The 16,592-nt window shown below is 40.7% G+C and overlaps 1 protein-coding gene across 1 annotated transcript; it reads right to left on the bottom strand.

Annotated features, from left to right (window-relative positions):
* Positions 1-268: 268 nt before the first annotated feature.
* On the bottom strand, positions 269-8,271 carry vrk3 (VRK serine/threonine kinase 3). The gene is made up of 16 exons (XM_083650580.1): positions 8,265-8,271; positions 6,566-6,732; positions 6,235-6,393; positions 5,966-6,085; positions 5,721-5,822; positions 5,394-5,534; positions 4,861-4,904; positions 4,644-4,710; positions 2,952-3,036; positions 2,759-2,855; positions 2,548-2,640; positions 2,272-2,404; positions 1,742-1,859; positions 1,440-1,498; positions 1,200-1,336; positions 269-698 (listed from the first exon to the last, which is right to left on the bottom strand). The coding sequence occupies exons 2-15, from the start codon at positions 6,729-6,731 to the stop codon at positions 1,200-1,202; spliced, it is 1,521 nt and encodes a 506-aa protein (XP_083506706.1). The 5' UTR covers position 6,732; positions 8,265-8,271; the 3' UTR covers positions 269-698.
* Between the last annotated feature and the right edge of the window lie 8,321 nt (positions 8,272-16,592).

Below are 16,592 nucleotides of genomic sequence, written 5' to 3'. Positions count from 1 at the left end.
GCTGTGTGTGTGTGTGGTTTGCTATAATGTGGACCGCGACAGTCTCAGCCCAGGAAGCACTGTGGTGAAACAAACGTCTCACCAAGAGCTCCAAACTGGCTCTGTGAAATTGAGTATTTGGAAACTAAGATGTACTCTAATCCACATAGGAAAATGCTAAAGGAGTGCTCTTTCTATTTCAGGGTTCAGAATTCAATTTCAAAAGGACACTAGGCAACATCCTAATAAAATAGCCATTTATTGAGGCAAACGACACACAAACCCCACGCATCATGTAAAGACACATTTTAAACCATCAGAAAATATCAAACACCAGGCAATGTATAAGAACACTGACACATTTGCAACTGTCACATGACAAATAACCTAAAATGTGTATTATAAATTGCAACTTGTGCTCCTCTGCTATTCAAATTGCAGTGTACTGTGAGCAACAGACCAAATATATGCAGTTGTGTTATGCTTTCATCAAGAGAACGTTACAGCACCATGAATTCATAGTGACCCCCAGAACGAACGTGTTAGCGATATGGTCGACCCACTGAAATTCCTCATGAAACATGGCCCAGTCACTAATAGAAAGACACACAGCAATCACTCCCATTTTAGTGCAATAAAACATCAGATTAAACACATTACTCTAAAATCTGTAAAACTCCATAGTCCATCTTCAAGTTATCTTCTTTATGTGCCATCCTCTGAAGAATAAAGCAGAAATGCACTCATTGTCACACAGAATGAGCTAAGCTCCAGGCAGTGATGTTAAGGCTTCATATTTATATGGTGGCTTTTGAGTGTCATATTTGATATAATGAATGAAACCAGGGATCAATCAAGACAAATGCATTTCTTAAATGTCAAAATGTTACTATGAGCCAAAAAGGCAGCAAACATGTGTACAACATTGTACCACAGTTCAAATAACTATTGTGGTCACAGTGTTGAGCTCAATCTCATATCCACAGTGACTTTTAGAATAAGAGCAAAAAAGTAAAATATATCACTGTGTAGAGAAAGTCCTATAGAAGTTGGAATACTGCAGTGCTTCAAGTGGCAGAATGTCACAATGTAAACGCAGGGCTACGAGCTAAAGCAAGTGGCTGTGTAGCAGAAATGGTTATGTGTAGCAGAGATGGTTCTGTGTAGCAGAGATAGTTCTGTCTAGCAGAGATGGTTCAGGTCCATTTGTGTGCTCTCACCTATAAGCCGAGCGGCTGCTCGAGCGAGCCGCCCAGCCGCAGCAAGGCGGCACTAAGCCCCGCCTTCAGCGCCGCGTAGTCCGGCTGGTCGGAGTACTGCAGAGCCATCACTTCAGTCAGGTAGACCTGCAGCGCACCTGCACCAAGACACATACACATATATGAGCAACGGTCATGTAGCAATACACCAATTTTTGTCTTGTATGACATACAAAATGTTCAGAAGGAACTTTAACTTACTGCAAGCTTGCTTCTTCCCAAAGCAGTGACTCAAGAGTGCAGGCACATCCTCCATGTACCTGAGATGAGATTTAAAATGTTTTAAAGTGACTGCGATTTCTCTCTCTCTCCTTTTAACCTCAAAGACAACTGTGTTTATATCAACTGGTGACTCAGGGGGCTAAGGTGTGTACCATTGGCGCATGTCATTCCTCATTCCGCTTCCTCTCACAGTCTTTGCTGTCTCTCTACACTGTTTAATATGGCTAAAAATCATCTTTAAAAAATTAAAAGGTGATGCCACTGATGATCAACTCTCTCACCTCCGTTTCGCGGCGGCCACCTGGTCGGGGTTGGTGAGCTCAGCCCACGGCAGCCTGCCTGTGTGCCAGCGCAGCATGCAGAAGCCCAGAGACTGCAGGTCGCTGCGTCGAGATGGAGCTGAAAGAAGAAGAAAAACAGAGGTGAGGACATCTTTTTGGTTTGTTTTGCCTCCCAGCATTACCCTGTGGTGTATCTAGACTAGATTCGATCGCCTTGTCTTCTGTGTTTCATATGAATGCTATAAGACAGTAAAGGTCAAACATATTACAAAAACACTTGAAAAAATGCTTATGCTTAGAAAAAATGGTGTCACACAAACAGCTTCACAAGGCAGAACAACTACATACACAATTTAACATAAATAAGAGAATCCCAAATCACTCTTATTATGTGAGACGTGCGTGTGTCTGCAGCTAAAGAGTAAAGATAGATCGGAAGCAGAGGTCGGGTTTGGGTCGGGTCGATTGACTGCAGAATATGTTATAAACATGTTTGTGTAATATCTCCATCATTGTAGTTTTTGACTCACCTGCTCCCTTATGGGCGTCCAGACTGATGAACTCTATGGCGCCCTCGTGTTGCGTTCTGCTAGCTTCGCGGTACTCTACATGCTGCCCACCCGGACAGTACCTGAAAGCATGGCAGTATCCTACAAGGTATACCTACACACACACACACACAATGAATTACCTACTGAAAAGCAAAAGCAGTCAGATAACAATCACACAGATGAACAAATGTGTTAATCATGTGAATGTAACATCAACACTAATCTGTAGTTTGCACACCGCAGAATATTTCTGACCTGCGATTGCTCTCCCGGCTTGATGTAGATGTTTTCTGCCTGAATATCAGCATGAACGTACTCATTTGCATGGATGTATTCCAGCACATCTAACTTTAAGTAGAAGAAAATGTCATGGTTTGTTACATTTGCAGCATCATGGGAAAAGTTTTTGATTTTTCAGCGATTAAAACCATCACCCGAAAAACCATCCCTACAAGAGATAACTCACTATTCGACAGGCAAACTGAAGAATGGTTTTCTCAGACAGCAGCTTTTCTTCATCAACAGACTGCAGAGATCGGCCCATGTTGGGGAAAATCAGAAACCTACGAAAACAAAGAATATGTCAAACCTCTGTCTGCTATCATCCAAATGGAGGCATAGAATGTGTGGGACTTCACAGGCAGACAACACTCTCACACCTGTAGGAATCGGCATGTAGACCAAAGCCCACACAGGAAGGAATCCCGAGAAAATTCAACTTGTTGTGCTTCATCCATTTGTCCACTAGGGAGAGACAAGAAAATGTCATAATGTACTCAGACCATGTCTCTCAGTCTTTGTCAGGTGGGCCTGGTTGAACACATTGTAGGTTCACAAAAGGTATAGGAAGAGGGGTACCCAACTACGGACTTTGATGCAATAGATACAGAACCATATACTTGTGCCCCACTGTTTATGTAAAGGTTTATTTGCACATTTCTAGGGTGGGCGTCACAAAAGTGTTAAATAAATCAAAGTTGTATGATATGTTCAAGATTATTCTCATAATAAATCAGATTTGTCCTTTAAATAAATTGTATTTAGAGAGGGTTGTAAAGTTGTTACTCCTATTGACTAAGCGCTTGTCTACTTCTGCTTTGCTTGAATGATAATAAACTGAGAGTTTGATGTAGTGTTGTTTTACTTTTTATTGTATTCCTCGTATGTAACTTGCATACTGTGGCAATAAAAGTGATTCTGATTCTGATTCTATTGTGTAACTAACTACTGTAGATCACATGGGAAATCGCTAGCAACCAGCTAACAGTGTTTGCACCAATCTTATTGCACCAGGGCCCAGTTGCACAAAGCACCTTAGGTTAAAGTTTCCCTTAGAGTCAGAGTTGAGGTGTCCATAAAATAGAATCGACTGCACAAAACACCCTTAAATTGTGCTTATGTTTACCTTAAAATGTTTAACCTTACGGAGAAGATGTAAGGGTGTTTTGTACAGTCGATTCTATTTTATGGACACCTTAACTCTTACTCTAAGGGAAACCTTAACCTAAGGTGCTTTGTGCAACTGGGCCCTGGTCTATTTCTGGCCATCTGGGTGTCGCTTAAGACAGTGGTTCTTAAAGTTTTTCACATGAGGGACCCCTAAACTAACAAAAATTAGACCACGGACCCCCATTTGATAGGATTTTGTCCCATGGTCCCCCATATGATAAGATTGATGCTTTTAGATGTTTTATTACAGAAAGTGTATGAAACCCATTACCAAAATAGTCAATGTGTTACTGAATGGAATTACAGCTAAAATAAATTACCCCCCTTTTGGGTGGGGACCCCCTGGAACCCCCCAAGAACCCCTGGGGGTCCCCGGACCCCCATTTGAGAACCACTGACTTAACAGACTCTGTCTTTCAGTTGGCTTGCTATATCCTTTGTTAACTCCACAAGAAAATAGTAAACATGTTTTAACCAGGGACTAGTTCCACCCTTGGGTCACCCTTCTGTATGACCTGTTTTACTACAGTCCCCATTCCCTATCAATGCTGCCCCCTAGTGGCACAAAGTCAACATTGCAGTGTCAATAACTAAAACTGAAACAGAGTGTCTTGCAAGCGAGACTACTAATATAACAAACCAACAAACAGAGTACAGAACGATCCATAGTCCCCCCTTTGGTGGGGGGCAATTAGCTGAAAAATGTGGTAACGTCTGTTTTTTCCAAATTAAGAACCATTCTAAATTCATATAATAACCCCTTAGACAATTTTGTACTAAGCTTCGCCATTTCTTTCCTGTTAAAAATGGCTGGGAATAAACATCAAAATTTAGTGCTGGAACTTAAGATGCTGAAGATTTTACCATGCTAACCTTGGGAGAAAATAAATCCTAAGTCTCACCAGATGAAGGCTTAGCGGCTCTCTGCAAGAAGTTCTGTTCGTTGAAGATCCTCCCATCTTTAGCTCCCTAAGAGATATTGTGGTATGTGTGTGTGTGTGTGGGGGGGGGGGGGGGGGGGGGGGGCAAGAATGGTAAATTTTGGCTTGCCTAGCATGTCAAACCTATATTCATCATCATGAGCGTCACAGACGTAACTGCACTGCAGGCTACACTTACCAGTTTGACGATGTGATCAGAGACCTTGGAATTGGACGATGACACTATTTGCAAGAGTGTAGAAAGGAAATGAGGAGAATATTAAGGTGCGACAAGACAGGGCTCGTTTACTATCAGTTTTCTCGTTTTTATAAGACTACATAACTACATAAGACTATTGTGACTATGTGCTATAAATCTCTCTCCTGTGTAGAGCTGGTACAAAATCTGAACACAATGTGAATAGTGAAAACACAAGACATAACATCAAAAAATGTATTATTTCTCCTTGAATCTAAGAATAGTACACTTCACTTTTATTTGTTCACAAACTTGTTTCCAACTGTGGGTTTACCTCTTTGTGCCAGTCTCTCTTTTAATGGATTTTATCTTTGTCTTGTGAATTTAAATCTACTTTAAAAAGTGATTCAAAAATAAAATGATGGCTGACTGATTAATATGTGATAAATATCCCAGGCGGCAAAACGAGAGACAACTCGAACAAAATCTTCAGAACTGAACACCATACCAATATCATCGACACAATCTCTCACCATTATAGACCAGATCTGTTGAGCTCTGACTAAGCAGTCTCCCCAACTTCCACTTCCTGCCCGTTGTGTCTGTCAGCTCCTCCCCTTCCTCTAGTGGCTCCACAACAGAAACACGCTTTGCCTTCTTTACCTTTCCTTTGACTGCATGTGAACATAAACACGACAAATCATATTAAAGAGAAAAGGTCAAACAACAGTCAGGAGCAAAAGATAAAAATAAGAAATGTACATGTAGGTCCCCTCTGGGATAAATAAAGTACTCTTATCTATCCATCCCTCCTTGAGTGTGTAATGTCTTGTGTTTTTCTGATGGCTGCGATAGCTCACCTGTTGAAGGGGACCTAGGTGAGGAAACGGGTGAAGAGACCAGCAAGGAATGGCAATCTACTGCTGTTTCCTCCCCTTTGGAGATCTTTCCCTTTGCCTTCACTGCACATGGATCCAGTCCCATTGCATATAAAGGAGAATAAAAATGGTGTCAGAGGAAAGAAAATAGAGGAATCATATTTTCCACATGACACTAAGTGGATGGATAGAAATGGTGATGAGTTTGTTTTTCTGTTTCAGCTCACCTCGTCCAGGAGACTTTGAGACAGGTGGAGATAACTCCAGCACTGGCTCAGCCTCCTCGTTCGGTTTGAAAGTAACTGTGTGCCGTTTAAGTGGCGACATCTGTAATTTGCCACCATTATCTGTTGACAGAGACCAGAATATAGGCATCGGGCTAGCAACCTATTTTGAACTGTAATACCAATCACATTTTCTAAATCATTAGAAAAAAAATAAAATCAGAACGCATTATTGCTCCGAAAATATCATTACTTCAAGACCATGTAAATACCTTTAGCCCTTTTACGTGTGGCAGGAGTAGGGGAGGGAGCCTCAGGTTGGGTGGCACCTTTGAAGGGGGATTCATCTCCTTTGTCCCCATGAAGGGAGTTACGGTTATTTCGCAGTGGAGGACGAGCACATATTGGAATAGACGAGATACACCCAAGGCCTATAGAAGAGAACAACTGACATCAACTTTCACAGTTTAACACCAGTTCAGACATACACATTTCAAAATACTTCCTTACTTTCTGGGGCCTCATAAGTTGTGTATGAAGCAGGCAGGAGGCTTGTTTTGTTTACTGATGTTGCCATTTCAACACTTTGGAGTGGAGACGCACCTGAAGAGGTGGTAGCAGCACTGAGTGGAGAGACACCTGAAGAAGTGGTAGCACCCAAAGGTGCCGGACTATCATCAGTAGAGGGAAGCTTCACCCCACATGATGGACAAAATCGGTACTCATGTTCCACCTTCTCCCCACAGTGGGGACAGTAATGGACAGGCATCCTGCAAAAAAAAAAAAACAATTAGAGATTAGACAGACAGATTAGACTGACTGACTTTACAGACAATAGATAGGACTCCTTGCGTAATACTGGGCTGATCCTGTGCATGCGTCGTCCTCGCGCCCACAGACTCCACCTGCACTGATGACAAACACACAGAGCCCAGTTCTTATAGAGGCGCTCTGTGCCGAGCAAATTCGGATGCTTTTGACATTTCGCGTGAACCGCTAAAAAGCTGGTTAGCAGCTATAGAGGCTGACATTTTAGCTGCTCAAGTGGACAGCATTGCATTTTCCATACCAGCCAGAAGTCTTGAGCCAAATTTAGGTTGATGTTGCGCATGTTGATTGCAGGTACACTGCACATAAGTTGTTTTTACTATAGCACATTTTCTTATTAGCACATGCACAGCTGACAAGTCAGATTATTAATTTCCACCCACATGACAAATATCCAACAACTACTCCCATCCCATCTGTCATGTACACAGCACATTTTCACTGCCACAGTAAGAAGCTACTTTAGTCCGTGATTGCAAAGTTTTAAGCTTGGATTTTGTTCACTCGTGTATCAGCCAAATAGTCATGCAATTAATAGAAAACTGTATTGAGATCTTTTACAACAGATGAGACAGGAACCAAGCCAAGACACAAACACTGGTCCTGTTCTAGTCTAATATTGAAAAGTAGCAGTGCTTAGAGAATTGACTGTGTGGTTGAGTTAATTTTTTCCACATTAGGACTTCTATGTGCTGCATTGAGTGTGTGAAGACTTCTGGTGTTTATAATATGTATTATACAGTAGTTGGACATATCTTGGTATAACATTAGATGTTCTACAGTTCAGTCAACAGCTAATTTTTGCTACAACCCCAGTTAGTTTCCTTGGTTTTGGCAAGTAAAACTATAGTTATGAATATAAGTATTTCAATGTATATCGTGTGGTGTGTGTCGCTGCCTGTCCCTTCTAACCTTGCTTGATTACCCATGACCACTCTGTGCCTTATACATTCCAGGTCATAGGAATTTTGGTTGCTCGCATTTTTGGTGATCTATGAAGTGAAGCTCATTCTATTCTTCTGTGACATATACAAAACAAGTCCAACCAACAGCCTTAGCTAGCTAAGGTTGGTAGCTAATGTAACCGAGCGGGGCAGTAACGAGAAGCAGCAGAATCCCAGTATCCAGTAACTCTGTAGCACGAAGATGGCGTTAATTTAACATGTGCCACTTTCAGATGTGGAAAATATAGCAAAGAACGATCAGTTAACGTTAGCTAACTTTAACGCTGAGTTGTAGCATTTGAAAAATCCCAGTGAGGGAAGGAAGGTAAAGGGTGAGTTCGTCATCCACGCCAGGGCTATCCCGCTGGCCACTGCTGGCTTAGAGCCTCGTGGAGCCCATGTATCGTGGAACCTGGGTAAAATTATAGATTATATTGATTTCTAAAAGCGTATCCCTAAACCCAAGACTGCTATGTAGTCAGAGGAAGGCACTCCTCCTCCCCGCTAATGTCCGCCAGGCACCAGCCTACCCTTTTCGTTTCCAGCAGAAGTGATTTTCTTCTTCACCTGCTAATATTATGTGGCACCACAGTTGTACTGGTCACCTGCTGCCCCCTGTAGGACGTTATGATGGTCGAGATCAGACATGATCTGGTCGTCAAGCAGAGATGGGTAAAGTACAGATATAACAAAATACTGTGTTAAAAGTAGAGATACAGCAAGCTCATGTTATATTAAAGAAAATTAAATTCAAAGACTATTAAACTGAAAAGATCCCCTCTAAACATGTTTTAAAATGTACAGCAATATAACCCCGACCTGTGAGAGGCAGAAATGTGCCGTAAGGCATCCAGTCTGCCGGAAAGCAATTAGAAGAAGAAGAAGAAAAAGATAGTTCCCGGAAGTACTTGGCAGAAAATACAGAGACAGGACTGCGATTTTTGGTAATGTAGTCAATAAATGTATTGATTTACAATATGTATGTACAATATTTATATAGCACGCCGACATGTGTAGGTTATGTAGTTAGCGTTACATCAATATGTTTCCCCCCTAACTTGTTTGGTACCCTCGACGCGAGACTGAATGAAAAAGTCTCGCGGTGGCTACTGGAACTTAATGTTAGTCAAAAGTAGCGGTTAGCTAGCTAATCACACCCTAATGTTTATTGATATAACGTTATTTAACGAAGGGGAAGCGAAGAAATGTTAAATGTTAAAAAATCAGATACATTTTCTACAAATTTATTAATTCATGGTGGTTTCAGTATGGTAACTGACCAATGCAATTTATGACTTTCAGATAGGAGAGAAGGGAAGGAGACAGAACAGGTGGCTATCAATGTAATTGTCAGTATCAAGTTAACTGACAGCACAATGGGCCAATGGCAGTGGTGGAAAGTAACCAAGTGCATTTACTCAAGTACTGTAGGCCTACTTAAGTACTTGACTAAATGCACTACTTGTAGCTACTTTACTTGAGTATTTGATGCTACTTTATACTTCCATTCCACTACATTTCAAAGGGAAATATTGTAGAATACTTTCTACTCCACTGCATTTATTTGACAGCTTTAGTTACTTTTCAGATGGAGATTTGACAAAATGGATAATATAACAAGCATAATATATTTAAACCAGTGGTTTCCAATCTTTTGGGCGTTTGACATCAGTATGCTACCAAATAGTGATTTCCCTCTAAAACTCATTTCAATAAGAGACAGGAAATGTTTAAGCAAAAATCAAAGATTGCAGAAAAAGTCAAAGAACTGAAAACAGATTTGTGTATCATAACTTTGTTTTTTCTTCTTTTCTCTTGCATTAATCATCTCACAACCTCTCAGATTTATCTGCTGAACCTTTGGAGGGAAAAGTCAAAAAAGTGGCGGCAAGATAGCTCAGCAGGCCAATATAAACAGTAATTAGAAAAAAGGAGCTTCTTGTTGCTTATAGAAGGATTTAATGAAGAAGTAATGTACAGTTATACTTATTCAGTTAATAGAAAGTACATCTTCAAAAGAGAACAAGGGCACAATTTCTGAACCTTTGGAGGGGCCAGACCCGGGCCAGACCCATAGTTTGGGAACCACTGGACTAAACTAGCTAATGTATATAAAGTAGTTCAAACTAGCTCCAGCAGCTACAACAGTAACACGCTGCTTACACACTGATGCTTCAGTATTAATAATCTAATGACGTCATATATAATAAAATGTCAGAGGGACCAAACCACTACTTATTTTGCTGCTAATACTACTTTTACCTGCACTGTAACATGTTAACTAACCTCTTAACCTGCACTGTAGCATCTCAAGTAGGATTTCTCGTACAGAACCCTTTATTGTAAAGGAGTATTTTTACATTGCCGTTTTGGATCAGAATACTTCCACCACTGGTCAATGGACTAGCAGAGCAGTAGCAGCAAATAAGTGGAAAATCTTATTTACTGCAATGAATTCATTAAATAAATCTCTAATAAACTCAGAAATGTGAATAGCATGTCAAGCTGTGCCCTTTTCTCTGTGTTGTCCATATAGTCTCCACCATGGTTTGCTGTGCTGCATGGAGATGCGCCAATCGCTCAGAGAATGGAGTACGAATGTATGGTTTCCCCCATGACAGGGAGAGGAGGAAAGAATGGTTGGTTCAAGCCAGGAGGACCGATCTTATCATCACTACACACAAACACAACAACACCAAACTATGTGAGGTAATCCTATTCAAACACTGCATTTGCACTTTTTCACAAACAAATACCATGCCACTGGGAAGCTTAATGTTTGGTTTATTAAAAATAAGGAACAAGGAAAGGCTTGCAGAACCTAGGGAGATGAGACTCGGGGTCCAGGGTGAGGGTGCTGTCTCGTTAGAGGGAGTCTTCAGGCTCCATTGAATGCTCTTGTGGTTCTGCTGAAAGAGAGAGAGCAGAAAAAAGACAGAGGAGAAAGGTTTAGACCAGGGGTTTTCAAAGTCTGAAGCTGTGGGCGTCCCCTCAGACAAAGCTTGGGGACAAGGATTACTTGCTTACCACAATTTTGCTAAACTCCTGGATCCCATGGGATCATGATTATGTTATTTGATACCAACAATTATTTGATCTCAACAATTGAGATAAGATAGCTTAATTTATTTGTTTCTGACTCTGGGAAAGTGGAAAAAATTGTTTAAAAAAACCTACTACTGTATCGCTGAACTATCTCTATCCCAAATCACATACATTTAGGCTATTCTATGTGATCTCCTTTTGATAAATATTGTAATAACTAATGTACTATTTTTTTCACTGTCATTCACTGAGCTTGTGATCATCGACAGCTTTTGCTGCTGATGTTTAACAAAGATATGACAAGTGGTATCAGTTACTGATGTGATATGAATTCATTTTAAGTTGATTCATGTTCTTGGTTATATTTATATATTTTTATATGTAATAATGAGTGCATACGTGTCCAGTAGGTATGAACAGGGTTCCCACGGTCATGGGAAACCTGTAAAAGTCATGGCATTTCAAAATCTCTTTTTCCAGGCCTGGAAAAGTCATGAAATTAGCCAAATCCGTGAAAGTTTTGGAATAGTCATGGACTTTTTGTGTGTCTAATGAAATTGTTAACAGTAATTTCTTGTCGATAACCTTCCACCTAATTTAACATAACGGCAAATTTATTTTCTGTAGCTGTTGATGTTTATTTATTTATTTTTTAATTACTACACTGGACAAATAGGACACACCTCTTTATATTGGACTTTGCTGCTCCTTGTATTTTATTATTATTATTTTTTTTAATGGAAAATTCTTGTTTTATTTCAATACAGTTAGCTTCCATTTAATGTGATGCAGTGACTCTAAAGCACTCAAATCCAATATAAAGAGGTGTGTCCTATTTGTCCAGTGTAACGTTAGTAATCATTTTTGGCAACCATTATGGAATATGTTGTGTGTGGGAAGTAAATTAAAGTCACTCTGCAGGTACATTTCGAGCCAGAAATGTTTGTCAAGACAAAAAATGGCAAGCTGAGACTGAGAGCAGACGCTATTCCCACCATCTTTGCGCATCGCCCTGTGTTCCAAAATAGGAAGCACACTGATCACAGCTATAGTGCTAAACGTGACGCAGGTATAATAAGTATGAACTCTTAATATAATATTTCTTAATTCAAGATGAAGTGATATAGCATTATTTTGAATATTTATAATTAACAGTGTCATGTCTTCTACATTCTTTAGTTTCAAAGCTTGAGGAAAGAATGGATGAGGAGACTGAGAGAAGAGAAATCTTGCAAGGAAACACTTCCCAATATAAGAGAATGGAGACACTCCAAGAAATCAACGCTCTAACCACGAACTGTGCGAGTGTTCATTCATTCGACCAAGAAGACGATCACAGAATTCTGTCAGCCGTAAGAGTGATGGAGGGGGGCTCCATCACTCTTACTGAGAGTAACCCAGCCTCCTCCACAGACCAGCTGAAGGTTCAACTCCAGAGGCTCAAAGAACAAAAGACGCGCCTACAACTACAAGGCACAACCCTCAGTGAATATTGCCAAAACGAGTGCATCCCCAGGGGCCTAAGGATCCAAAAGGAACCTCCTACAGGCAAGAACTGTAAGATATTCATACAGAAATGGGGCGAAATCTTAAACAAATGTTCACTGGATCTGATGTTACTGATCATTGAACAAGTGTCATCAGAAACAAAAGAGGTTGAATCTATGATCAAAGAACAAGAAGAGAAAATGAAAGAGAAATTAGGCCCTGACTTCACAGCCATAGATGGATCCATCAAACAGTCGGTGGCTAAGTACAAGCGTCTACTACAAGCCAAAAAGATCCAAAAGTATAAAAGGGACACGGACGACTATTCGCAGAACAGAGTGTACCGCTGGGAAGTGATACAAGAAGTGTGTCAACCCTGGAGGAGCCTCGCACCATATCCAGATGTCTCCACTGCAGAAAGCGAGTATCAAAGCGACAGTGAGTATTTCCCCCATGTGTGAAGTCAACAATGCCTCTCGTATGAAAGGGTAACTCCGGGGAATGTCCGGACCTGATTCAACGGGCATAGTCCAGAGTTCATGTCTGAAAGTGGCTACCTTCAGTTCACTTCTCTGCCTTGTCTGCCTTTCATGAAGCACTGAGATGAGAGAAATTTAGCATGACAATAGACCCTAACACCAGGCTGAAATGAAATGGGTGCACATAAATTAAGCGAATAACTTAAATAAACATTTTGATTATTTTAGGGGGGTAGGCAATGGTAGGAGAAACACTGAATTCAGATTTGATGGTCCAGATACAACTATAGATATAGAATGTAGTATTATGTAGAGTGCTATGTATAGTATTGTCTTTTATATCTCTCACACTGTGAGGTCGTGTTGTCCTGGCTTGTACCAGGACTGGGCGATAATTATTCAATATGATCTTTTATAATTTTTCAGTGGAATCATATCGGCACGATATGGTGATTTTGTGAGTGTGCGGGTGTTGTATTTGTACGTGTCTACTGTATGTGTACCTGTATTTTTCTTTCTTTTGTTGTTATGCTGTTGATGCATTTGTGTTTCTAGGACCTCCTCGAAAACTACCGTAGATGATTAATCTCAAGGGGTTTTCCTTCAGTAAAGTTCAATTTTGGTATATTGTGAATGATACACAATTCTGATTTCTAAATGATATTATGAGCACATTTTATTTAAAATCTCTGACATAATGAGGTATGAAACATTTTAAGGAATCTTATTTGAAAGTCAGTTTTGTTTGTTATCACTGCTAGCATTGCCATTTGGTTCAATGGGACGTGCTTTAACTTGAGTATTTAACATGTATTTTCTATAGATGAGCCACATTTGCAATGTATACAATATTTATTTAAAAAAATCCTTGATTTCAACCATATCACCCAGCCCTACCCTGTACCATACTGTCATATGTCTCTGCACCAATGCCACCAAGGTTGACAGAGTAAACCACATTCATATTATTTGGGGAAATTGATTTGCAGATAAATGTGTATTGTTTGGTCCAGGACAAAGCTCCCATTTACAACCTGCTAACAGACTCTGATTTTCTCCTCAGATGACGGCCTCAGCCATGAGCCTGAGGGTTCTCCTTCCCTGTCCGATTTTGGGGGTGCTTCAGAGCAAAGTCCTCTAGTGGTCCAGACACACTCCCTCCCGCAGGGCTCCCCCAGTCCATCACCCATCCGGCACCACCTACAGCAGTCAGACAACAACTTCTACGACCTACAGCAGTCAGATAGCACCTCCTACGACCTACCGCAGTCAGAGTCAGACAGCACCTCCTACGACCTGCAGCAGTCAGAGTCAGAGAGCACCTCCTACAACCTGCTGAACCTGGCAAAAGGTAAAGGGACACCAAAGCACTTACCCTCAACTGTCCACACCCGGGTCTGAAATGAAAGGGACACCCATCAGGTGCCAAATTCCCGTAAAATTGTCTTTGATGGATACAGGTTTAAGGACCGCACACAGACTTTTTCTTTCTCAATTATCGTCTTTAATTCAACACATTGTTTTGACTGAAAGCACTGAGTGGAGAGACATCTGAAGAAGTGGTAGCACCCAAAGGTGCCGCACTATCAACAGTAGAGTGAAGCTGCTTCCCACAGTGGCGACAGTAATGGAAAGGTATCCTGCAACAAAAACAATTAGATGACAGATTAGACTGACTGACAGACAGACAATAGATACGACTCCACTCCACCTCACGTAATACCGGGCTGATCCTGTGCATACGTCGTCCTCAACACCCACAGACTCCACCTGCACTGATGACAAACACACAGAGCTCAGTTTAGAGGCGCTCTGTGCTGGCAAATTTGAATGCTTTTGACATTGCATGTGAACTGCTAACAAGGGCAACTTTGGCCCACGACCACATGTGTCATGTAGCAAACAGGCGACCTTTTTAAAATCACAACACAACATTCCATTTTAAATGTACATTTACACCACTAAGTACTTCAACTGAGATAAAGGACCAGTAAAATACTACTACTACTTGAGTAGGAAATTCCAGCACTCTTATCTACCATGGAACTAAAATTACTTTGTCTAGGGGACATGAATGAATGATTGGCTGCAAAGATCTTGTGAGAAGACATGTACAGTATAAACAGACAGACATAGGATGCTGGGCCATTGAAAACAATTGGTGCATTTGGAAACATGCAGATCAGGGGCTTTACTTAAGAGGCTTGACTATGTGAACACTGTTGTGGAGTGAAATATAATTTTGTGTGTGTCTGCTTCTAGGAGAGAAGTCTTTTCTGTGGGAAGCAGATGGCTGTGGGCGATCCTTTGCAGAATACTCCAAAATACTTCGTAATGCTACGAAAACACATGCTTGTTCATTCTGGTGAGTGGGATACACTTCAAGCTGGAGTTTCTATGTGCTACAGCTATACTATTTTAAGTCTCTCATATCTGTTCACAAGCGATCACACAAAATTCCTACGTAGTATGGAATTAGATTAGTAATTGCCAGGTCTGGATAAGTATGGAAAAAAGAAGAGTATGGAAACATATTTGTGTTTCCAGACTATTGCCCCTATTCTGTTTTCTAAAATATAAAATTCAGAATTTCTAAAAATAAATTGATCATACAAGCAGTTTTTCGCACGGGTGCCCTTTACACACCCTGAAGGTTTCAGCCTGATCGCACGTAAAACGGCCTAGCTGTGGCCGAACACAGAACTTGAAACAAACAAAGTCCACATACTCAATTTTATATATAGATATATAAATGATTTATTATCATAATAAAATGCTGTGCATTGAACTTGCTTGGGTTTGGTGTTAATTTTAGTACCTAGCTACAATCTTCTGGCAATTATTTGGAAACATAATAGCACACATAGGTAGAATCTAACATACTGTACATGTTAACAGTTTGATTTTAAACCATTTCTTTACTTAAAAAACATCTAGCTATAATGATGTGCGTGCCAGTGCAAAACTGTGTGTGTGTGTGTGTGTGTGTGGGGGGGGGGGGGGGCGGATTTGGACAACTTCAAGGGGGCGGGCGTACCTTGAAGCTACCAAGAACGCCCACTTCCAGGTACGCCTCGGTCTTGCAGTCAATCAGACCCTTCTGGGTTTTTTTTTTTAGCTCTGAGGAGCAGAGGTGTCCCCGAAACCAAAGAAAAGCTGCAGAGGGGGGAAACGGTGCAACAAGAGATGGTGGCCACAGACCCATGATGCGCAACTACAGCAGGTAGTGTATAATAACTCTTAATAATTGTAGTAATATTTAATATTTTGAATATTTAAAAATGAACAGTGCCATGTCTTGTTACTTCAGTTTCAAAGATTGAGGAGACTGAGAGAAAGTTCTCTCAATGGCTCTGGGACGGACAACACCTGTTCAGTATCTTCCGCAGGAATCACGTCATGATGCATCATGGCTCCTCTGCAATGTTAACATGTATGACTATTGTATACCTCTTTGTTGTAAAAGAAAGTTTTGAGATGTGCAGTTTTGTATTAAAATGTAATAAGATGTGGATGGTAATAATAGATCATCTGTAGCTAACATTACTTATCACATACTGTATGTCGACATAATGGTCATTCATATTGTGTATGGATATTTTCAGTTACCGTAGTCACTAACCGCAGAATTATCACAGCAATGTTGTTTGTTTGTAATCAGTGCTGTAAAGGGCTATCTGGGGCCTGTACTATGAAGCTAGTTTAACAGATCCGCGATAAGTCCCTTTGATCTGGTTTGACTGAACAGGATCAAAGCTATCTAGTTTAAGGATACTACGACGCTGGTTTTCTAGTCGATAACTGGAGCTGGGATCTGCCTGTGCACGCGCACGTTTTTCGCTCATG

This window comes from Poromitra crassiceps (assembly GCF_964638095.1).
Source record: "Poromitra crassiceps genome assembly, chromosome: 14".
NCBI lineage: Eukaryota > Metazoa > Chordata > Actinopteri > Beryciformes > Melamphaidae > Poromitra > Poromitra crassiceps.
The sequence above is the reverse complement of the archived record's forward strand: the minus strand, read 5'-3'. Positions and strand labels throughout refer to the sequence as shown.

Excerpts from the sequence above, each read along its gene's own strand:
- vrk3 (XM_083650580.1), bottom strand. The coding sequence starts at position 6,731 with ATGCCTGTCCATTACTGTCCCCACTGTGGGGAGAAGGTGGAACATGAG. Across the intron at positions 4,711-4,860 it reads CTGATCACATCGTCAAACTG|GGAGCTAAAGATGGGAGGAT; the intron begins GTAAGTGTAGCC and ends AATATCTCTTAG. Across the intron at positions 2,405-2,547 it reads AGCCGGGAGAGCAATCGCAG|GTATACCTTGTAGGATACTG; the intron begins GTCAGAAATATT and ends GTGTGTGTGTAG.